At 42.5% G+C, this 24,797-nt stretch overlaps 1 protein-coding gene across 7 annotated transcripts in view; it reads right to left on the bottom strand.

The window, feature by feature from the left end:
• LOC114877682 (IQ motif and SEC7 domain-containing protein 2) overlaps positions 1 to 24,515 on the bottom strand; it is a 36,555-nt gene extending 12,040 nt beyond the window's left edge. For 4 of the 7 annotated variants that reach the window (XM_029190581.2, XM_029190587.2, XM_029190589.2 and 1 more), the window contains exon 1: positions 23,869 to 24,515. In XM_029190581.2, the coding sequence (XP_029046414.1) occupies positions 23,869 to 24,098 (230 nt within the window). In that variant the 5' untranslated portion in view covers positions 24,099 to 24,515. Of the gene's footprint in view, positions 1 to 6,529; positions 8,527 to 12,199; positions 12,345 to 23,868 lie in introns of those variants that run through there. The other 3 variants (XM_029190588.2, XM_029190584.2, XM_029190585.2) reach the window with 3 other exon arrangements.
• Between the last annotated feature and the right edge of the window lie 282 nt (positions 24,516 to 24,797).

Here is a 24,797-nt window from a genome sequence, read left to right as displayed (position 1 = left end):
AAGGGTCAAAGTAGGAGAAAACGAAATGTCCAGTAGCGTTTAACCCACGGTTCTGACCCATGTCCATGGAACGAGTATTTGATATGGACAATGGATATCGCAACGTTTTCACTCGTTCTTTTCCGGTTAATTGACAACCTATCACGACTTTCTAACGACACGCGATTAATATGCACGAGCATGAATCAAGCTCGAACACGTGCGATATCATTGGACAAAGGAAATGAAACTCGTCTTTCAATTGTCACCAGATGATTTCGAGCAAGACCTCAAAAGAAATGTGTTTGAGAAATTTTAGGCATCGATAATCATTGTACTCATCGTTATTCCATTCCTTTTTTTCGTACGTGAGACCTCGATACAGTGAACAAGAACAAACGGTATCCACTGACACGTTCTAGTTACACGAGCATCGACTAATTACATGCGAACGATTTTTTTCCTACTTCTTTTTATACCCGAGTCAAAGACAAGCGATCTCGATGGATATTTTCAAACAAAAAATTCTGCAATATTGATATTATAACAAGATTGAAATTAGAAACTTAAGAAAGAGAGTTGCATCTTATCTATCGCTCAAACGCTATCTAAATTCGCTTCTCGTTTAGCGAAGTATCTTCCGCTGGAAGAAACTCGCGCATCCGTTAGCATAGATAACGCGGAAAGAAAGTTATAAGAGGAGCGCTTTAAAGACGCGTTATCGAATATTAATTACAGAAGTTTTCAATTTAAAAGGGATCGTTTTAGAATTTCCCCGCGTTAGCGTGTTGCGGAGTCGAAACATCAGAGAACGGTGCAAGACGAACCAGAAATCGTTACGAAATAATTAACCGTCCTCGTTAAAGAACGCTGACCGTTGGAAGGCAACCGGGTACAAAACGGTTACGCGATTTCGTTGCTGGTTGGGACAAAAATCAGGTTGCATTTTCTGGAGCGCGATTTAGACGAATGATCCCGGAATCCCGTAAAAGGCTCGTTGAATATCCTCGCCCGTTCCCGTTTTCCGGTCGCACAGGAATTAATCGAGTTGCAGGCAACATAGGTGGACACAGAGAACTTGTTACTTTGTTCCCAAACCCGTTACACGTTTCCTGACTTTCGTCCACCGCACGGAATTCGTCTCTTAGCCCGATTAATCATTCGCCATTAGGCTGATTGCAAATTCGCGTGTAACCGTTCTCCTATCGCTAAAAGCATTGTCTACGAAAACTGTACTTTAGAACTTTAAATCACTGGAGAAGGAAAAAAGATTCTCTTATTGATCGATGATTTTTCCACTGCACGTTGCACCGTTTTTATCTCCAAATGAAAGGTACGAACGAAACGATAAGATTGATGGAACGATAGAAGGATATTTCGTGGTATCACCGGTTCGACGACGTTTACAGAGAAGATATCCATCGTGGCAGTAAAGAGAGAACGAGGAATATACCTCGACATATCGGCGCGCACGTTGATTCACTAGCGTCAAGTACGGTACTGTTTGCCGTTAGCTTCGATACCATAATGGAACTGTCAAAGTCAAATGAAAGGTGGAGCAGTACGCCTCCCACCGGGCCGGAGATTTCAACGCGCGTATCGGCCGTCTTTCCTACCGGCGTTGTACCGTTTTAGAATAGAGGTCAGTTTACACTTATACGGAATTCCTACATTTCTGGCAAGAAAGGAACCCAACTAATTGAAAAGATATTAAAAAATATCGAATTTACCCACTCGTACTAAACGGAACACGTACGCCGGTGTCGCGAGCGCGATCGTAACTGAACTGTGGATGGAAAAATGATCGTGTTCCAGTAACCGGTGTCGCTAGAAAACTTTCACGTATGCTAATGCACCGTGATAAGGGAGTTTCGCGAAAGGGCCACGGCAAATTTCACCCGTCACCGAAATAACAGCGTTTCTCGATTCGGTTCGAGCACAATTTCTGATCGTTCAGTGAACACGATTTGTAGAAAAGGCATCACGCTAGGTTCGATTGGTAGTCACGAAGCCGAATGAACCCATTAACTGGAATTACCTTAATGCACGATCGTTGCAGATACACGAGGAAAGATGTTCAATATGCCTGTGGCAAAAGTAAAAGTCAGCCATCGAGAGAAAGCCTTGTTGTTGGTCTCGCTACGACCGACCTAGACATCCTAATTGCGACAGCCTGATAGCGGTTCGCCAGAGATTAACCCCTTTTCCGAATTTGCACCTAAGGCTCTTCTTCGAAAGTCAATCGGGTCGAGTTAATTGAATATTTTTATAATCACCGCGGATTATTAAAACTCGATAGATATTCGCAGGACAATAGTTACTAATAACGCTTTCAATTACAGAGAATCAATCGCAGATAATCGACGAGACGGTTTCCCAGGGTGATATTTGGACGGTCATCTCGATTAACCTCCTAATCATCGTAATCGTGAGTACATTCGAGCCACGAATATTTCATATAGTATTCCAATGGAATCTATATTAATTGAATCGGTATTGCGATTATCTTATTACGAATATATTCACGCAAATGTAATTTCGCGACTGCTGCCAAGCATTTCATCGACCACGTTTCAACTTGAAAGCCTCTCTAGGAATATTCAGCATAAAATGTTCTATTCCCTTTAAATTTATCGAATTTCAATTAACCAAGGTTTTGTAACAACCAGAGGTAGACGTGAATTGATCAAGTTATTTTCGAATGATGTGCCGTGCACATCGTTGCTTTGCGCTAGAACTGGAAATGACGTGCATACCGTGTCTCTCGACACAGTGTATTGTTTTACATTGACTCATGCACATTAGTGTCTTTAAAACAGCTATTAAATTCTACTTTGAACGACGGTGATATCATATCTTACTCTTGAACTTGCCACTGTAAATTTACCGTTTTTATGTACGCTTCAACAATTTTTATAGCGTATTTCTTGAAAAATTTCTGGAAGTTCAGACGAACGACTCGGTGTTCCTTCGTTTCCCTCGTTCGAGACGATGAATGATCGTTCAAGTTCACTTGGACTTCATACGTCACACTCTAATAAGAAGTCGAAGCCGCTGGTTCGATGTAGGCTAACAAGAAAACAACATGCGAACCAAGACAGCCTACCTCTTCTGCGTGGCTCTTTTTCTTTTACTCGTTTCAACGACTTGCTCGATCGTAACGAGCAGCGACACCACCCACGACTCCGTTTCTAACTGGAATATCTAAACTGGGCGACGTCGTTTCGTGTGCTTACTTCCAATAACTGTGAACGGTGTAAACTGTTGAAAACTAATCAAACTGCAATACCAATTTACTGGCTGAATAACTTTCGATTCAAAATAACAATATTTAGACTGTGGATTTTTTCGATTAGAACAGCTATCTCTGATAATTAATTAAAGCGGAAGGATTAATCGAGGATGAAGCAGCAAACGTGAAAGTATATTTATACGATAACGAGGATCGTATTAAACATATATCGATAATATCACAGAAAAAAACGAAAGAACTCGTTTCTTCTCTGGACTCTGAATTTCTACATACGTTCCCGTTCGACGTGCCAGATACATGGAAAGCGAGCCGCAGAAAAAGGAAACGGCAAAACGCCTCTTTTAACGCGGTTACTGTCGTCACCTATCCTATCGAACAACTATTGCATATCACGAAGGCTAGAATGAATAAAATTATTTTATTCGAATAGCGAAAGGGTTAAATCCGTGCTTCGTAGCTTTCTCTCTAATTAACCTAACAGAGTATCAAAGTTCAAAATGGACAAGTTTTTAGAGAAAAATTCCAAGTATACAATTTCGATGCGAAAGAAAGAATTTCCAAGTACTTCCAAATGAAGCAAATCACAGGTTAATTACAGGATGCTGCTTCTCTACGGCATTTTAATGTCTCCGTCAGACCAAACCTGTCTTTTCCATCAGTTTTCCTAACGTCGCTTGCGAAAGTGTATACATGAGTCATCCGATCGTTTGTTTAAACGTTTCTGCAACGAGATTCAAAGGCGATCGAACAATTTACCATTCCTGTCTTCTGTATTTACACGGTAGCCTGAGCAAAACTTTCGGATTTAGGTGAATATCTGTTTTCACCAAAGTTCTCACGCGACGTAATTGGTGTAGCAAGGGAACAGCGAGTTTTGGCGGTAAACGTTCGTTCGCAATAACGTTTTAAACGAAAGTACGAGCTCGATTGTTCGCTCGTGTATTGTGTCCGAGGTTGTTCTCAAGGAAAAACGAGGAGGTGGAGGAGATCGCGTCATCGATGCTGCTCGCACAATCGTATGCGCAACTACTTTGCCGCGGTACCGCATTGTCCATGAACAGTGTACCACTATTTTTCAATTTCCCATGTTTTCGAGTTTGAAGCGTTGCAATTCCTGCATGCTACATATAGGAACTTTAATGATTCGTTTTGAAATTAATAGTTTGTCGCGTGACACGTATCGAAAGATGACAAGATGTTAGACCGCCGTGGAACTCTTGTTCGGAAAGTGAGAGGTTCGCTTTCGTTATCGTTTATAGATTGGATATTACACGGTTTAAAACGAAAGTAAAAGTCGTTTATCGGTGCCAAGTATTTCCGTGTTACTGTGAAATCCGTTTGATGGATGTGTGACGAAGGATATCACGCTGGGATTTACGCTTTAACGAGCTTCTAAGAAGATTAGCTATAATTCTGAAAGATGTTATCTTGGATAGACTTTGGTAAGGCGCGTTGGAATGCGATCTTTGAAAATTCAAGAAAATCGAGCTAAAAACAGCCTGCGAACGTAATCTCCCGAAATTGCCTCGAGTCATCTTCCGGCGAGATCGTCAACAATTGGCGAAAAAATCTGGCGCTTGGCAAGTTTGCCGAAATGCAGCCAACGATTATCGAGTTGCCCTCGATTCGCGCGTGAATATCGCGCGAAAAATATCGAACCCGGGTCTTTTCGAGGACGTCGCGTTATCGATAACCGAATACGATAACTATGCTAACAGAAGGTCTACTCACGCATCGGACACGTGGAGAATAAACGCGGTGTACGTGGCGTCTGCAATGGTGGTAGTAGTACCGATAGCATTGCTGGTACCGTTAACACGCGCGCATCTTGTTACAGTACCGTTTGTGTGATACACGAAAGTACTCGAACTGCATTTACTTGACACACAGTGACTAGGATGTGAATCGTTCACACGAGACCAGCCTTTTTCGCAAAGATTTTATTGCAAACTCGATTCGATTCTGTCGAATTCGATCGGTTTCGAATTTAAAGAAGAAATGCAACGTTCGTTCGGAACGAAATCGTGAACTTTCGAGTTCCATCAAAAATTCTCCGAGCGCGTATCGCGTTGAAGAAATTTAAACGAGGTAGACAACTCTTTTGCAATTCATTTCGAAGCAATTTAAACGCCGTTACCGTACTTGTATTATAAGAAAGAAGGTTAATGAATGCGGAATAGATTATAATTTTATGATTCGAGCTAAACCGGCACGTTCGTAATTATTGTGAAAGAATTTTTTTCTTCTTTCACTTTGATAAAAATTTTTCAGAACGAAGTCACATTTTCTCAATAGCCAAAAATGGTTTCTGAAACTTCGAACGTGACACGATTATTAGAGCAAGATTTTCTAACGTAACGGAACCCGATTTTCGTCGCGATTATTCTTCAATCGAAATGAATACATTGACCGGCATAATGGAATAGGATTTGTGTAATAACAATATAGACTAAGAATTTTCAGGAAGTGCAATTGTATGTTAGTAGACAAAATGATGATTCGAGAAATAGCCTGCCGTTTGTTGTCTTTGTGTTGCAATTAAACCTTAATTACGTGCCTCGACGATGACAACGCGAAATGTTAAACTCATATTTGCGTAACGATGACAAAAAAAAGCGATGGTTCAGCACGTAACAGGGCTATAACGTTTTTAAAACAAAGATCAACAGAAAACAAATGTGCTTTGACACAAGGTCTTCTTGGAATTTTTTACAATTTTTCTTTTACTTCAAAGTCTATTTTCTTTTTTCACGCAAATCCCTTATATAACAATTCGATAATTAATTTATCGTACCATCAATTAAAATTATTTTATCAAAATAAATGCCAGGATTATGATAATAGGTATCTCGAAAGATAAGCGATAGAAATGGTTAAAAATACTTAAATATTAATCCGTATATCATTGAGCAAAATTTCCAAAGCCAACTTTTAAAGTCAAAATTTTCAATTTGAATTACATAAGACATTTCGCTTTCTCCATGCTAACATTGCAACTTTCTCAATTCATATTTTAGTCTCTACACGTCCTTGCAAATATCTAAAGTTTATCGAAATTTTTACAAAATTTCATCAACCATTTCCCTTTTATTTCCCCGTGTGAAACTTGACCATTTTTGTACCTAAATATTCTGAAAGGTAAATTCAATTTACTCTAATTAAATTATACAAGCCATTTTCTTTTTACTTCTCTTCCGAATCCTAACACCTTACCCTTCTTCTCTAATAATTTAATTATCTCCCAATAAAATCACACAGGACATTTCGTTTTGTTCCCATGGTATCGTTAGGTCAAACCTCCGAAAATATACTGAAATATCCAGGTATCGTCACTCGAGGTTGTTAAACACAGCACGTTCGCGAAAAAAGAGCGAGGAACAACGACACCAGCAGCACGACACGCCGATTGGACAGCACTAAAATCCCGTTTGTTCGCCAGCGAAACAACAGGGAATCCGTTTTCAGGGAAACGAGGGGTACACGTCGGTCTTCTTCCGCACGATTTCGCGTCGCCGCTCGGCACCGCATTACGCCCACTCGCTCGTTAAATAATTAGATTTAGCCGCGGTCGACAGTTTTCTAAATTGATGTCACCGTTCCAACGACAGTCGAAGCCTTATGACGCACGAGCCATCGCGATAATACGAGTGATTACCATAACTTTATGGCTGCCAGGTCCAATCAAGGTACAGGTCGCCCAATTTTTCATCGTTCATCCTTCTTCTGGATAATTTTCAACCGTTCGATCGTGGATTTGTTCGATGTAAATAATTCGATATCATTAGAATTATAAGCCGTTCTAAAGTCCACGCGGAAGGAGCATCTTCCACTAATTATATTCTGTTCGATAATCGATGACCAGATGGACTTCGAGTTTCCTTTTTCTTCCTTCGTTCAAACAATGAGATACTCGTCGAGGCAAAGATTGCTTTCAAATAAAGTTCGATGTCGAACGAAATTAACACTCCTTCAAACGATAAATTGCAGAGATTTGTTCGCTTTATTACCAAACCATAACGATCTTGTTTTTACCGGTTAATAAGCGGCCGATTATACCGAACATTGTCTGTTTCTTATATCGCCTTCGACGCGATTGTATTTTATGGTTGTTTCATTGCTTTGGCAGTTTCTTTTTATGGACGATCCGTTGCACAAGCGGTGTTTCTTCTTCGTACACCTTGTTTCTACCTTCCGATCGACTTCCATCGATTCGTTACGTTTCAATTTAGAATCAATGCGCGCGCTTTCTCGAAATCGAGATCAGAGCCAAAAAAGCGGCGACGATTTCACTGAAAAAATTCAGTTCGACTTGGCGAACGAGTCGTTTCTCGTTGAAAAATCAACGATCGAGAAACTCCCGCGGAACCGTGTGTCTTGAGAACAATTCAATTAATACGAACTTTCGGATTTAACGATCCCCACTTCGTCTTCTTCTTCATCTTCGGCACAGCTTTATGCCGATTGTTTACGAATGTTCAGCTTGTTTCAGGCGAACAGTGTCTGTCGAAGAAACTTTTCGTCAACAGAGAGCAGAGAGAATAAGGCTGGATTTTCGCAAGGCGATCGACAAGAAACAGCTCGACGTGAAAGTCGCGGTGAACAACGTTCTTCCCTTCTCTCTCCACCTCTCCAACGTTGTGTTTGACTTTCCACGGGCGTAACGCGAGAGCAAAACGCTTAATAGACACCGCTGGTATATCCTTTGAACTTCGATTCGAGCTCTCGCTGCATCTTCGATTTCACCGTTCGACCAGGTACCCCTTCCTTCTCTGTCGCGGTTTCGAATATTAAAGATCCGATTCGCGCGACTCGCTTTCCATCCAGGTTTACACGCGCTCGATTCCGCGGCAGACCCCGCTCGGTGCTTTCAGCCGAATTTTAGGCGGGATTTCGGTCACGATGCGATTTCCTCGGCTTACGGCAATTCTTTTACCGGCGAATTCGAGTAACCTCGGGACGATTCCTTGATCCGATTCCACCGCGATTCCCTTGAATCGAACCCACTCGATCGCTGACGCACCGCATCGATCCCGTTTTCACGCGCGACGTCAATCGCGATCGAATTTCCTTCGATCGAATATCACCTACACGCGACTTCTAACGCAATTCCGCGCTCTTTCGAACTGCGACACCGCCGCCGACAGGTGAGTCGACCGCAACTCCCGTAGATCCGGCACGATATTCGCGGTGGAAATCTTAGCTGGTTCACCGGTGTGTTTATTTTCGAGGTGACAGAAAGTTCCTGGCGCCATCGACTGAAACGCGGAGGAGGAACGGAGCAACGAGGCACACGGTGTCGCGGTTGTTCGCGGTTTCAGGTTGACTGGCTGACGACTCGCTCGTTCGCTCACTCGCTCGGATTACTCGCTGCGAAACCCCACCTCCTTCACGATGGACACGACGTGACGTGGGACTCGTGGAATCGCGCCACTCTACCGGCTCCTCTAGCCGTGGATCATACGGCCTTCTGCTTTCGAACGAACGCGAACGAGCGATTACGAGTTTGGTCCTGCTAATGGGACCGCGTTGCAATTCGAATAAATGGTCCGATATGGCCGTAGAAATGATCGATGCTATCGAGGATGCTGTTGCTAAACCCTTTTCTACGCACGATTGTCCGCGAGAACGCTTGAATCGAGATCGAACGAGATGTCCACACAATGAATTCGAGCGTGAAGCCGGTAACAATGAGTGAAAGTTTCAGCGAGCGAAAGCAAATGGGAAACAAGCGGTGTCGTCGCTGTCTACACATCTAAATGCTAACATTTCACACTTATCATCCTCCACTTCCGTTTGCTTTGCGACAAACGCTATCTACTCGATCCTCCCATTCGTTCTTTTCAACTAATTCTGAAGCTATAATATTATACTTAGTTTTTTTTTCACAAGTGTAAAAGTTTTAATCGCCCCACGGAAACTCGAATGGTTAAAAAAGGTTTGTTCGCGTGGATGGCGAATGGAAAATCAAGCATGCCGTCGGCCGTGTCCGCGTGTCTTTACGTAACGAGTTCTGATTAGCTCGTACCAGGCGGAGACGGTCTGTCGTTGCAGAAGAAATGCCAAGGAACGCTTTGCAAACTGCGTTCGAGGACGCGTGCGTTCGAGGATGCCGATCGCAAGGAGCAAAAGGAAGAGAAAAAATAATGAGAGGAGGAGGGCGAACGGAGATCAAGGAGCAGGGACACGCGTTTCGTCTCTCGTCAAGTTTTGCATTGCTCGTAAAATTCCAACTCCGAGTCCTTTGAAGTTTACGAACCTCCAGTGCAGACTTTTCGAAGTCTCGCGGTTGAAACCGCAAAGGGAATATATCTAACTGTCAGAGGTTCAAATATAAAATTAAGAAATGTTTTAAAAATGGAATTAGAAAGTTTCCCAGTTGAAAATTTTGGGTCAGAGAATTGAAGAGACTAAATTCAGAAAAGTAAAAGAAACAAATGAACGAGCAAGTTTCATAAAGGTAAATCACACGGTAAACCTCGACGAGTCGACTTTCGCCTCGAATTAGAATGTCTCGAAGAACAGGAGAGCTTGGCCTTTGCTCGACGACCATTTGCATTCGTGGAGGTTAATGGATCGAGGCAGAAAACGGAACTCTACCCTATCCTTTCGATCCGTGCACGAGATCTAGGCTGAAACGTTCGATTTCGCTCTTGTTTCCTTACCTTTAACCCTTCCTTACAGACAAAACAGTGAAAGTGTTTTTCATTCGATTGGTTACGGGGAAACAAGTTTTTTCTGATTCAGCAACAATTGTTTTTTACCGTTTGAAGAAATGCATCGTTATCACGCGCAAACCCACTGTTTGTTTCAACGTCACGTGCGACGAGTGAAAGTTGTACAAACATGGAAAACTTTAATGACAATAATGTACGCAATTTCCGGACCTCCTACGATCCGCTCTTTTCCCAATGAAAGTCTCTCCCTCCTAGAGACGCCCCCAATTGCAATTTATAATATCCTATGCACGCGAACTTGACGCGATGCAATTCCTATGCAGTCGAGTTCGACACGTTACAAAAACCTCGGTTTAGTTTACTCCTTTCAGTTGGCCCGGAGTCAATTTTCGACAATTTTAGCCGCGGTTCCAGCCACGGTCTCTTCGCGTATTCTCTTTTCATATTAAAATAGAGCGGCTACGTCCTCTCTGTCCCCGCTTCGACATCAACAATGATCATCCACGAGGATCCAATTTGCATCGGCGAATGCCCAGGAGATACTAATCGGAATCTCGCCAAGAGACTTTCGTGTCTGAGAATTTACTCGCGTGTACTCGCTAGGGAGAAAGAGGAGATTATAAAAAAAAAAAAAAAGGAAAATTGCAACGATATAGTTTCGTGTTATGCATAATACATTTGTTTACTGAACCCTTTGTAGGCCACTCTTTCTGCCGTCGGCGATGAAAAACGCGACGAAATTTCGCGTTACACTAAGTTTTTAGAACGAAGAAGAACGCGATGACTGTTTCTAATCGGCGACCTCGATGCGGATCGAATTAATTTTATATTTTAAAATCAAGGTTAAAAGTAAATAAATAGATAAAATATTCGATCAAAAAGGATTGTAAAATTCTTTGCTTTGCTCTGGTTTATCTAGAAGCGGCTCTCCTTGACTAAATTTTTTTTTATCAAAATGATTAGCGTCTAGCAACCAGTATCGTATCTACTTTTTCCCTCCTTTCATGTTCAGTTTCGCTTTTAAAAAAACGCAGCTTTAAATTACGATTCGAATTTTTACTTTTTTACAGCATCCTAAAATTTAACTACTTTTCTAATTAAAATCACGAATGATCATCGTTTTTTAATTGTTCCTTTCATAACCGAAGCGGAATCGATCATAAGTAGTAAAGTATCTCGAGGATTTAGTGAAACGTAACAGTGTAAAAGCACTTTCACTTCCTGTTCCACATAAAGATTAAAATTGCGCTCAGGTCTTTTTTTCCCTTTTATTCCCTGCAACGTGATGTGAACGGCAAAGATCATATCCAACCGTGAAAATGATGAACGAAGGTGTAATTGATCGTAAAATCATGAAGCAATCATAAGAGTGCAATAAAATTGCGTTGATTTTCTTCTTGCGTGATCAAGTACAATTACATATAGCGATACAAATTACAATTAAACAATAAGATGTATTCAAAAAATAGTTAATACGAAAAATATCAAGCAACAAAGAACTGATTTGTTACGAGTTATGAAAATAAGTTGGAAAGATGGAAAAAGAAGCAGATAAGAGGCGGATAAATACGGAGAAGGAGAAGTTGATAAAACGACCTTGCCTGAAATAGTCCGACGACTATAGGAATGACCTAGTCTCGGTGAACCATTCACCGATACGATTGCTTATGTTCCAGTATCATAGTAAATGCAGGTATGGAAAATTCTACCTACTACGATCAGAATCCGGATCGTTGCAATTTCTATGCACTCGAATTCGATGCACACAGGATTATATCCAGTACCGAGTATTATTCTGTATCGAATCCCTTACTACATCATGATAAGTCTGGAACGAGTACTCGAAGGTTAGGTGATAAACCAGCTGTTTGTAGAGACGACTAACAAACTCGAGTGTTAATGTTTCTCATTTGATCAAGAAATTTCTCAGATCGTTACTCACTTTGCGCGCCGTTCATTCAAGGATTATTGCTTCGGATGCTTACCTGCAACACAGAAAAAAAAACAATACAATTATCATACAATTTAATCTAATTAACTCAAAAATCGCAATCTTCTCATACTTTCTTCTCTTCCCACAAAGCAATACAGCTCAATCATACTTTTCTCTTATGATTTTCGTTTACGCGAGATATCTGGCTAATTACTATAATTCCTTTCGTTAATGAATCTAATCCTAAAAAATCTGCGATTCATCATCAATAATTTTTATCACCGACAAGCTGACGTTCGTACAAAGAGATAGATAACGTTGTCTCGAAAGCCGATGAAAGAAAAGCACGATACGGTTTACCTGTAGCTGCATTTCCTCTGAAACACGTCCAGGAAGCACATGACACCGAGAAGCCGGCCTACACACGGAAATCCGTCTTCCGAACGGAAATGCGACATACGGACCAACGGGACGCGGCACGTCGCGACGCTAAGATCGCTAGACACTCTCTCCGGAACGGCGCGTGTTCGAAAACAACGAAAAAAAAATCAAAGGAAAAGAAAGAAACGAAGCATCACGCTCCATTATCTTATCTACTCTATCGCGACGATATATATTGTCCTCGCGAGTTGAATTCTATAGAGGAAATCGGCTCTTTAGTTCCGTGTTCGACTCGTCGCGAATAACAAGGAAAGTATCTTAACAATTTAACCAACCGGAGGTCAATTAACTTCTCGTACACGTAGAATATACTTGGAAAATACTCGAGGAATAACGACCCAGCTAAAGATTTGCGAGTGAAATAAATTATAATAAATTTAACCAGCGATTTCTTTTTATATATTTAGCTCTTTCTATCGATCGTTCGCTTATATTTGATTTATGTTGTTTTTATACGCCTCCGAATGAATTCCAAGTAATTTATCATCGCATTGACCCACGATACTGCATTACTCTGAGTCATCAGATACGTAACATTATTGCTGATAAATAAGTAATTACGCCCACCAATTAATCTTACTATCAACGGTGACGTAAATCGAGCAATCGTCACGACGTATTGAACGTCATTCAGTTTTCACGAGAAGCGGGCGAAATGACGATTAGATAAGGGATAAGTAAAAGAAAATTGCGATTGTATACCAGTCTAAATGAAATTCGTTTCTCCGAGCGTAAGCTAGTCGGTTAAGAATTAATACAAACAGCCTTCGGTTACATTATCGAAATTGGAACTGTTGGGCGTTGAGAGAATGGTAGGGTACAGTAATGGCCGTGAATAATTGGCAAGCAGCAACAGCGACGGCAACGGCAACAGTAACGACGACAGGGTGAGATAACTTTGTGCGTTTGACAGGAAACACGTTGCGTAGCAGTCTCATGAAAATTATATGTTGCACCCTATTGGGTGCGAGGGTGGGTAGCCGGTAAGCGTTATAAAGCCTTCGTCGATCAATATGTGCCACCATGGTGTTTCCTACGTCTGTCGATTTGTTTCCCATCAACTTCTGCCTCCTACACTTTATGACGCTCCTGGGTGCTTTTTCCTCTCCTCTGATCTTTCAACTGATACAATTTCTTTGGGAACAGTACCCGTCCCACTCGACAACATTAAGATTTCTTTACCAAATTGTCGCGAATTTTTCTTACAAAAATATTTCAATTTCCACGTGACGTTATCGCGAAACTATCGGAAAAATTACTCGACAGTCGCGCGAGTTGTATTTTCGAACGTGTTTTTAATTGGAAATACCAACAAAGAGAACCGAACGCTTTCGATATCCATTTCGAACGATAAAGGAAAAAATAGTCATATATGGAAACATCCATGCTAGATAAATTCGATAGAAAATATAAATTGTTTGTGCAAAATAAAATCACGTTTGAAAATATTCTAGAGTGAAAAAAGTGATACCAAGTTCACTACGGGAATTCAATTTCGTTAATTAAATTTGTTGAGTCAGTAGACCATTAAATACCAGACTAAATTAAAAACTGACGAGCATGTAAAGTCACAGAGAGAAAAAGAGAAAGAAAGAGAGAGTAATTAAAGACGCGGCGCGGCGGTTCTTTCCAAGCCACTTACTTCAGCAGCATTCGGCAAACGCGACGAAAGAACACATGGTGGTATTATAAAATGCACGTATCGAGAAGGGTGCACGGCAAGTAATGGCGAATGATTCGAGGGGACAGAATCGCAGACGGATGGGGTCGAAAAAGGAGCAGCCAAAAATCAATAGTACCATTCCTGGAACCTCTCGCTACGTTTTCTACCATCTCGATTACGACACGTTGCGATATTCTCTTTATTTTTATTCTTTCGAACCGCTGAAATAACCCTTTAACATCATAGTTTCAGACATAAAATTGAAAATTACGCAAAGTACCTAGCATTTTTTAATTTCAACACTTCTCACGCGTCAAATTGTTACATTGTTAATTGTCTCGCAGACTCAACAGCCTCTTCCGTTTCGACGCGTTTAACATGTTGATTGCCACGGGGAACACCAGTGATCTACGCCTCGAATATAACGTAACCGGGTAATTAAAAGAAACATTTTAATTACTATCATTATTAATCTAATTCGTCAAGTGTTGCTCAGGTTGCAGCTTGGGAAAAAAGAATAAAACTTGCCCAACGATGCCAGACAATTGAATTGTATCGTATTTTCGTTCACGTCGAAGGGTGAAAAACGCGTGGAACACGGCTGAATGAGCCCACGCGCATTCCGTTTCCCCAAGATATTGACATTGGCCCTTTTCCACCGGATCCAATTGTTTTATTATGCAGCGACGGAACTCGGTTTCGAGGATTGGCACAGTTTCAAGCATCGGGTCGACGTCTACGACGCTCTGGAGACGCTTGTCGTCGACTACATTCTTTGCTAGATCAATATCAAACCATTGAAAACGATGGATGAACCGGAAAAACCGCGACCCAATGTTCTAACTTGTGAAAATTAATATGTAACGAAATTTCTAAGGTGGTCAATTTGATGGGTCATCCGAGGCCATGAATTTTCTCCAACAGAACACCCGGTATACCTGTAACTTCAGGTTACGATTGAGCCACACGAGGCAAGGTTGTCGTGTAGGTTTGCCTGAAAACCCACGCATCAGCGTTTATCAATCACGTGGTAGCATAATATTTCAGGTATAGCTAACGATTATTTGAAGGAATCGCGGATGATTTGGACAAGGAAAAAATCTGGCGACGGTGAATCAACTTCCGTGGCCGTTTCAAGTATGCAAAACACGAGACAGAGCTCCGAATTCCACGGCCAACACGTATATACCCTGTAACGATCACACGTGCGCAACCACTATTGATTGCCAGCCTTCTCTCGTATTGTCGTCAGCCCTTCTCCGACCCTCTTCTTCGACTCGCTTACACTCGCTACAAGTTCACGAAAATAGCACGTTGCATGCCACGAAAATAGTACACCAAGAGAAAACGATCGTCTACGTGGTTGACGACAACCCTTGCCACGATTCTGACCCGCCCCCTCATACCTAGGGAGCGAGTAAAATCGTATTCTAACTTAATTTCTCATTGAAAACCGTATACGATTTTCAAGGCAGCTTGATCATCAATTTAGTTGTCGAAGAAGGTTGGAAAAGTGATTCGATCAAAACGAAAGGACCACGCAGAAGAAGTGGGTGACGGTTCAACCCACGTGAACGAGCCTTCTTGGGTCATTCTAAAACCACAGGGCCTGAGCAACGCGTGTGGTATGGCTGCTGGTTGTGTATCGAGAAAAAGAGCCCGCCTGTTCCCCGTTACATATTTCTGCTTGCTAAGTAATAGAAAAAAGGTATCATCGTATAACCAACTGTCGCTCTCGTATCCTGTTCGTGTCGTTACATCGTGTACAGTTGTAATTGAAAAATTTCATTTGGAAATGGAAGAAATCCAAGTTGCGGTTAATGACTGAACGTCATTAAATCCATGTAAACGGTGTCTGTAAAATCCCGGAGGATCTGTCGGGCAAATTAAATTTCATTCAGTCCCTAATCGACGAGGCTGCCTCTCTAATCCCAATGGCATGTATTAGCACGCTATCTAGGCACTACCAGCATACTATAGGGAAACTAGTTTATTCGTGTGATTACACCAGCTGCCATTTAATCCGTCCGTGGGCCGCAGCCACGATAGGTAAAAGGATCGCTGTTTCACTTCCAACCATTGAAAGAACGCGAACGTCCACCGTTTTGCTGACTATTCGAACGTTTGCCAATAATTTCCTACGTTTTTTACAACGATCGCGCATTCCTTTTGATGTGTTAATTTTGCAAGTCTGTCAAGGGGCATCATCCTTCGCTTTCGTGGACGTCCTCGAGACTCGTTTTCATTCGTTTTAGAATAACAATTATTTTTCCCTCGACGGAGGACACGCTGTTGGTTCCCAATGATCGATCGCTTCATTTCCTGCATCCTGCCTCTCTACAAAGCTATCGATTAGCCATTGTTCGCGCTTTTTCTCCGAATAATAAACAGGCGCAGTCCAATTTCTATTTAACCACGTCCCTGCCCCTGTCGTTTAATAAACGCGAAAACAAATGAACACGAATTGTAGTATCTCGAATCCCTCTCGGGATAGACGATTTCCTAGGATCATTATTTCGTTTAGCGTCGTGACATTAAATGATCCGCGCGATCACGTGGAATCGTTCCATCGTTACGACCTTCGAGTCTGGGTGCACTCCAGACATTCTTCAGACGACCAACATGCAAAGCGAACACATAAAAGGTGCGTTCACACCAAACGAACAAGAACATAGAGCAACAGTAAGAGCATTCACAGCAAACAGCCATCGAGTCAAAGTGTTGTTAAATTCGTTTGCAACGAGGTGAACAGGTGAACGCGAGCGAATGCGTTCGCGGGGCTTTCATTTAAACTCGAATTTAGTGGAAATGGAAGAAGAAACGTGCATTCGCTCGCTTTTCTGAACGACGTCGAGGCTGTTCGCAAAGCTATAAAAACACAGAACGAGGATTTCGACACAGTTCCGAACAACAACACACACACACACACACACACAGGTGATTCTTACCAGCGGGAAGAAGAGGGACAAGGGATCTCGCCCGAAGAACAGTCTACTCGCGCCCACGCCTAAGTTGCATGTGCACATTCGTGAGTAGTACACGAATACACTTTGCAGGTGTGCTTCATGTATGCACAGGTGTGTGCCGCGAAGTCTGCGTTCGTAGATCAACGTGTGTATGTAAAGTGGAGAGACGAAGAGAGAAAGAGAGAGAGAGAGAGAAACTGAACAGCAAAGTGTATACGTTCAGGTGTGTGTATCACGAAGAGAGAAGAAGAAGAAGGAGAGCGTAAGATATAGAGGCCAGTTTTTCGCGGTGCGCGTGAATGGCGAAAGCGCGACTCGTGAATCGTTAGAGCAGCACTGGCTGCAACCAAGGGGAGACGAGGAAGCGTCGCGACGCCCATACCCCGAGTCTGCGCGCTCGCCGCGTCCCTTTGTCCCCTACGAATTTCACTCCCCCTTTTCTACCGGTGCCTGCTGTCCATGGCGTCCACGCATCCGTTCCTCTTCTCTTTCGCCGTCTACCACGGCTCTCTCGCTCTCTTTTCCCTTTGTTCCAGAGAGACCCTCTGTCTTTCTCTAGCCCTGTAAAGTTCTCTCCTATTGCGAGGAACCGGGACGCTCCCGGGAAAATGCCGTCGTCGCTGGAACAGCAGAGAGAGAGAGAGGAGAATCTTGCTTTTTCCTAGCACTCTCTGTTTCGCCTTGGTGTATGCCACACGTTGTAATTCGACGCAAAACACCCGTCCTCTTTGTAGCACTTTACGCCATCTGGAGCGACGATACGTCCCGCGGACGTCGCGACGCGCTCCGAGTGCTCCAAGAGTTGTCTGGAGATGTTATTGTCGGCAGATGTCTTTGTATTCTCTCTTTTCTTGCGAACAAGAACAATGCACTTTTGATGCATTATTCTAACCGTCGCAGCCAAATTTTTCTGTTATTATCAAAGTATCGTTGCATAAGAGATCTCCGTGCAAAGTTCAGTGCACAAGTTGGCCTGGTTTGGCGTCGATTACTTTTGGTAGGGAAAGGCAAGACGCGTCGAGATACAGGGAGCGTACATTTGCGAAACTCTCCGTTGTTCGCCAAGCAATTCCCGTTGGAGCAATCGTGCAAATATTTACGCTCGCTCGTGTACACGTCGGCTTTAACCCTTTTATTCGAGTGCATCGCCAGATGAAAGGGTTCGACGCGCTCGCGTGCTCGATATTGCCCGTGCCAGTCGACCTACACTACTAACTCCCTATATCCCACCGATTCTCTGTTGAGATTGTGAAAAAAAAATAGAAAAAGAAAGATTTTCGAGAAGAACGAACGTTAAAATCCCACGTGTGCACCGTCAAGAGGAGCCTTTACTCTGCTCGTTCGTGAATCTTTGAAAATCCTCGTCTCCGACTGTAAAGCTCTGCTCGTTGGATCAAAGATACGCTAGCTAACTTTTTCATCCTTTAAATTTTAAATGTTTCAAGAGTCTTCTTTCTAAACTGGCGAACATTTTCAGCATTCAAGCTATTCGCAGTTTGTTGCAAACGAGACGAATTGATTAACACCTGCCGCCCTTAAACGTGGATCGAATTTTATACGTGTTTCTAAGAAAACTGGGTCGACGTTGACCGAGTTTTCTAAGTAACTCTATGAATCAGAGACTTCCTTTCAGAGCTTGTAGCTTCTGTACTCGAACTTAATTTGCCTAATTGCCACTGTTTCGTAAATAGAATCTCCTTAAGGCGCAACGATCACCTTTCCACCCACGCGGTACGAATCGACCGGATCGCAAGAAGGAGAAAAAGAAAAGCTAAGGGGTAAGCACACGCGAGTTCCGCGTTACTCTCGCAGGTGGTAGGGTTCGAGGAAGGTGACGCACTCGAGCACGGATTCGAAGGTTGATGGCTGGGGTGCGAGGTCGAAAGGGGTGGGAAAGGTCGTGAGAAAAGTGAAGTGCACCCTGTGTCGCCGTACGTAATTACGCGTGCACTTAAATGCCTTTGGGCACGCGAGTCGACGGGGTCGGCGACCCCCTTTTCTATTTTTTTCTTTATTTTCTCAGTGCTCTCTCCCTCTCTCTCTCTCTCCTGTTTATTGTAACGCCATCGCGACGCAAACGACGCCGGCTCCGTCTCGTTGTGCCTCGTATCGTTGAATGAACGAATTAGAAAACGTTGGTCAATCAGCTATTTACCTCTTATAGAAGCATACTCGAAAACTTAATCATTTTGAATCACGCGTCTCTTTTAATCGATAGATAGGTACAAGCCGTGTACGATTATTGATCAGTGGAAGAGTTCGACGAAACAGGAGATAACAGACTGATAAAATGTATTTTTATCCGATAACAGTGCGGTGTTAAGCGATAGAAATCAGAAGCTTAGAAATAACTGGTCTGGATTTCATCGACCAACATACGAACTAGAGGTTTCTTTCTTGGATATCGGGTTAATTCGTAGAAACTTCTTGATTTTAGAACGCTTTCGGCTGAAAGTGGACCACTTGTCCGCTTCTAAAGTTAGACGAAAGATTAGACGACGAAAAAAGAAAGAAAGGATGCAAGGGTCGCGCTACCCAGTTTTCCTGTTGACCCAAGTACATACCTACAACGTGGGATCCCTTTACACGAACCAACTTGATTTGTTTTCCTAAAAATAAAATAAAACAATTGTTCCTGAATTTCTGGTTACCTTCGCGTACCGTTGATTCGTTTTGACGTCAAAAAGCCCATTAACAAGCTTTCAGCCGATAATGTGTTAACTACCACAATACCATCTCCCCCTAACCCTAGTGTAACACGCATGAAACCACCCTTAACAGTAGCAGGAGCCAGGTGTGCGCAGAAATCAGCTTGTTCGATCGAAAGAATAACGGAAACAGAGCGTAAATCGAGCGAAAAGTACTCAAGGGCCGACCCATTGACCGACAAAGTGTTAAATCAGGGCCAAGAATATCGATCCCCGTCGATGATTTCACCATCAACGGCGTCATTATGCGTTCATTAAGGAACGCGTGCGCGCACCAACACGTGGCGCAGGTGAAAGAGAGACCACGGGCTTTAACGAGCACCACCACCACCACCACGACTAGTGCACTCTGCGCTGCACTCGGCTCGCTTTTTTTCCACCAAGTGGTAACGGGGGTCGCGACTAATCCTGAAACCGGATAATCCGTATAGGAATAATCAGATTGCACGGTCAGGACGAGATTGCTCGGCCAGCAGGCGCACCAGGAACAACCCTATTTACGAGCAATCTCGAGCAACGCCCGCCAGGGGAAAAAAATATTCGATTAAAAGGGAAGAACTCGCCGGTTCTCGAGTGCCTCGCCATCGAACCGGCTTAATTTTAGATGCACCCTTTAGATGCGACCGTGCTTTTGCACTCAGACCCGGCCAGAGCTGTTTGGAGACTCTGATGAAAAGCTCTGCTACATTAATGATTTTTTTTTTCTTCTTCTTCTATAAATATCTCAGAAGTAAATTATGGAATTATAATTGCGACTGTTCGATAGTTAGTCGCACGGCACTGGTGTGGAAACTGAAAGACAGGAACAGGAACGGTGCATGTTCGAGAACGAATGAAAGATGAAAAATTCATGAGGCGAAGGGGTGAGGAAAGCCTGAAGACGTGAGACGAGAGCATAAAGATCGAGGAAGAGGGAGAAGAAGAGAAACAGTGAAACGGAAGAGGCACTCCGGTTTAAAAATCCAAACTTCTTCTCTTTGCAGTGGCCCACCAGAGAAATGAACTATTTTTATCTTCGTCCCGGCCACCGGGGACCGCAACGCGAGGAAAGAAAATGAAAAGAGGGTTGCGTTACACGCCACGACGAAAATTACTTCAGACGTCGTTTCTAATTAATTTCGAAACGCTTCGTCGGCTTGGAGCCGCTTCAAACGTTAGATCCGAGCTCCTTACACGACCGAAAGGAGATTCTGAGAGATCTTTCGTGGTTTCTTACGAAATTTCAATGCCTCTGATACTTTCATGGGTCAAAATACGAGACGTTCAATCTGTATAGCTACCCTCTTCGGTTTCCCTCTCGAAAAGGAAAGTGTGGACGCGACGGGAATGAAGGGGAACGGTAGTCGAAACAAAGCGGCAATATTCCGTGAACCACGTGGCCAAAAAGAGATTTACGCTTCTAAGAACTCGTAGACTCTGTGTCCTACATATTTTCCACAAGTGTGCAGCTACATCTGGAGAGAATGTGTCGACTAGCTGTCGTGTATTACGTTCTCGTTAGTTCGCGCGAGGGTTCGCAAAGAAACTGACAATTTACAGCCAAATTTAGGAAATATAAATATTTTTTGCGGGGATGGCGCAAAGTTGGGCAAAATTAAAAAATTGGAAAACACGTGTTACAAGGGTTAAATCAAACCTTTCCCTTTAGTGTAAGAGCAAAAGAGATGGCCTCGCACCGTGACCTTTTTGCTCTCGATCGAAAGATCGATGTGGCAGGGCTCCAAAACCTTGGAAAGTGTACATCTTTCCTGGCAAGAGAAGGTCATCGAAGCAAGACCTACATCTGAACTAGGCTATGCGTGCATTCGATTCGACATCTTAATGCAGCATCCCAATCTTTTGGCAACCTTTTGTCGTTCCTCGTTAACTCTCCAACTTTGGAGCGACACGACAAATCGCTGTTTTCGACCGATACTTTTATGAGATTTCTTCTGATTTTAGATTGACGTTAATCAGAAAATAAGGCGGTGGAAAACTGGACGCAAACAAGGGAATCTGTGTCAAATTTCTCCGACAGTTTCCAATCGCGGTCGGCCAATTACGAGCTCGTGGATATATTTGGCATGACCGGTTAACCTCGGACGTACTTGCACAATATTGCGACCAAAAGCGTGCAATTCTTTCCTTCCACGTGCCAGTCTCCCGGCTAAAATCCATACTCATTCCCCGGACGACCATTTCCACCGAACTTTACTATTCTCAAAAATTCAATTGAATTTTCGATGGAGTTTGAAACAATAAAAAGAAATAGTAAATCAATGCTCTTTAGTTCTAAACGATTTCAGGTTCTTCGAACGAACTCTTACGGTCAACGATAGACGATTAATTAGTTTCGTAATAGCGGTTACATCTAGGGACACGAATTACGTCTGACTCAAGCTGTGGGAACGATTTACTTCTGCCATTTTTCTCTTTCGAGATGAACGATACGCTTGGAGCAGGCTTAACCTTGCTTCGCGTATCCACGCCTGCTTTGTGCTTTGTGAGAAATCGCCAACTAACTTCTCCGGTGCATGCTCGTGAACGTGCACAATCGCGAACAGGCCTTATTTAGGAAGTACCAGTGCCTCTTTTCGAGCCAGATACCCCGTCTTCTACCAATTTATTTATTTACTCAATTTATTAAACAAACGTGACTTATCTTAATTATATGAATATGGAAAATCCTGATGTTCTTTATACAGAAGGCGTTAACGAACTGACGGTCGCAACGCAAGTAGCTAATAGAACTCGTCGAAAGCAAACAAACAAGTACTAATACACTTAGCTCTGCAAACTACCCATTCTCGAGATATTCCGATGTTTATTTTTCGAGGTAAGGTAGTTGTACGCATCGTGGATTATTATTTTTCTAAGTTAAATATTAGACGGCTGAGAGTGTTGAAAGAAGATCGAATGCAACGGCTTACGATTACAAGACGATCGTATCTCATCGGGCAAAGTTTCGCACGCGTATTAAATCGATTGAATGCAAGACGACGATACAGTTAGTTTTACCGAAGTTATTACGGCGCATCGATTTTAGATAACACAACGCGCGATTTAATGATCGACCCAATTTCTGGACGAACAACACAATGTGGAGAGAGGTTTCCTGTGTTCTCATGTCGCGATAATCGATAGGAACGACCGACTACATCAAGGTTAATTGTTCACCTATTAGTCACCGTTAGACGTGAAAAATACTTCTTCTTTTCTCCTTTTTTTTTCGGTTTCCCTCGTTATCATTACTCTGCTCAGATAATATTCAATAATAACGATAAATTTGACAAAATTATTACAAAATATTTTACACTATTATTACGTTTTATGTAATGTACGACAAAGTTCATCAAGAAAACTGGTGCATAACGAAAACTTTTACCAATTATATTACACAACAAAAGAGTTTCGTTTTTCCTTAAAAAATTTCTGCTGCTTTCATGAAAACGATATTAAACGTTAATCTTCGTTAGAATGTAGAAACGCGTAGACTATTACAAAAGAAAAAAAATAATGGAGAAGATTTGATTAAAATAATAAATGAATTAGCACGCGATTATGAACTTTTGACTCGACCACAGCTTTGGAAATTTCCATTTGCAGTCTCTTCGAATCGCTGATAAATACAACTGAACCGCGTCGCTGTTTTATGTAAACCTTACGCGTGTATTTTTACATCTGCACCAATGTTTTAATAACTCCTTTGTACGATATTTTTTCGTGTAAGACAATCAAAGGCTAATGTAAATCTTTCTACGAAAAATAAAAATTTATCATTCGAAGCGTTTTATTTATCAGTAAGGTTATCTTAAACAAGTAAGCAATCGATTGATGATAAAAACTAAGTAGTTAACACGAGCACGCGACATCGCGTGCTCAATCATCAACTTATAGCTGTATAAAATTAAATATCTACAGCAAAGTGTTGCGTATTAATGGGTTAAAATGTCTATCTCGTGAAAGACACTACTATAAAGGTGCTGATTAATTATTAATACAACACTATGTTTCCACGTTTTGCTTATACGCATACTTTCAGCCGCCTACTCGTTGAATTGTGGCACGAAACCTTCACCTATGCCAGATACCTACGTAACCGCGTCGACACTACCGGCGTCAACGTCTTTTCACAGCCGAGCGAGACTCGTGTCATTGTGCCGATCGCGTTCACGAGTAAATATTTCGCACATTTATACGAAAGCATGCAAAACGATACGTTCGAACGATTTTGATAAATCGAATAAGAAAATAAATGAAAGTTGTACATACCTATCATCGAGTAGACGCGTCAGATCGGTCATCTCGCGCTCAAACTTGAATTTTGACACCTCGCAGAGCAGGGCGTCACGTTCGCCGATGACCTCCGTAAGCTCACGTTGCAATCGTTCGATCTCTGCATACTGCCGGCTAATCAATTGATTTTTCTCCTCGATGATGCTCTCGACATCAGGGTCCAAGAGACCGCCCGGGTCACCGACACTACCCAGTACAGCACTCATACCGTTTGTTTACTTTCACTGAGCGCGCACACACGTTTTCGTCCTGTCTCGCGTTCGGTGCTTGCTCGCGAATGTTTCTCTTCAGCGATTTGCGAAATCACGAACAGCACTCGCGTCGGTTATCAGCACGCGGCACATGTAGAAACGCCCCCGGCCCCATACCAACGCGAATATCACACAGAACGGACGCGTTGTCCGTGAAAAATTGACAATGATCCATCCACGGCACAACACCGTTTCATCGCGTACCCGCCATCTTGCGTTTATTGCCACCTCTAGATCGTGCCAGTCCTGATTCACAACCGTTCCTGTTCCAATTCCGCTGGATCATTTGTCCAGAAATACACTGTGCGAGCTGCGCATGCGCATTACGCTGGAACTGGAGAGGCTTCCCCACTGCGCCGAACCTCACCATCTCTATTTCAAACGACAAAACGAGTCACGTTTTAATGCTTATTGCGTCAATAATTCAATAAAACTCAAACTTTTTCTTTTACATTACTATGTTGGCGAAATAAAGAGTAATCATTTTATGAAAATTTATATCACACGATTTGAAATACCGATGTCATACGTAGACTTGTTTGTATCAATGTTCGTGATGTATGTAAATAATAAATATATAAAATTAACGTTACATACCAAGAAAAATGAATTTAATACACTAAATACGTATGTAAGTACCTTTTTTAATCTCAT

Source organism: Osmia bicornis, chromosome 8 (genome assembly GCF_907164935.1).
Source record: "Osmia bicornis bicornis chromosome 8, iOsmBic2.1, whole genome shotgun sequence".
Taxonomy (NCBI): domain Eukaryota; kingdom Metazoa; phylum Arthropoda; class Insecta; order Hymenoptera; family Megachilidae; genus Osmia; species Osmia bicornis.
This window is presented reverse-complemented; position numbering and strand designations above follow the sequence as displayed.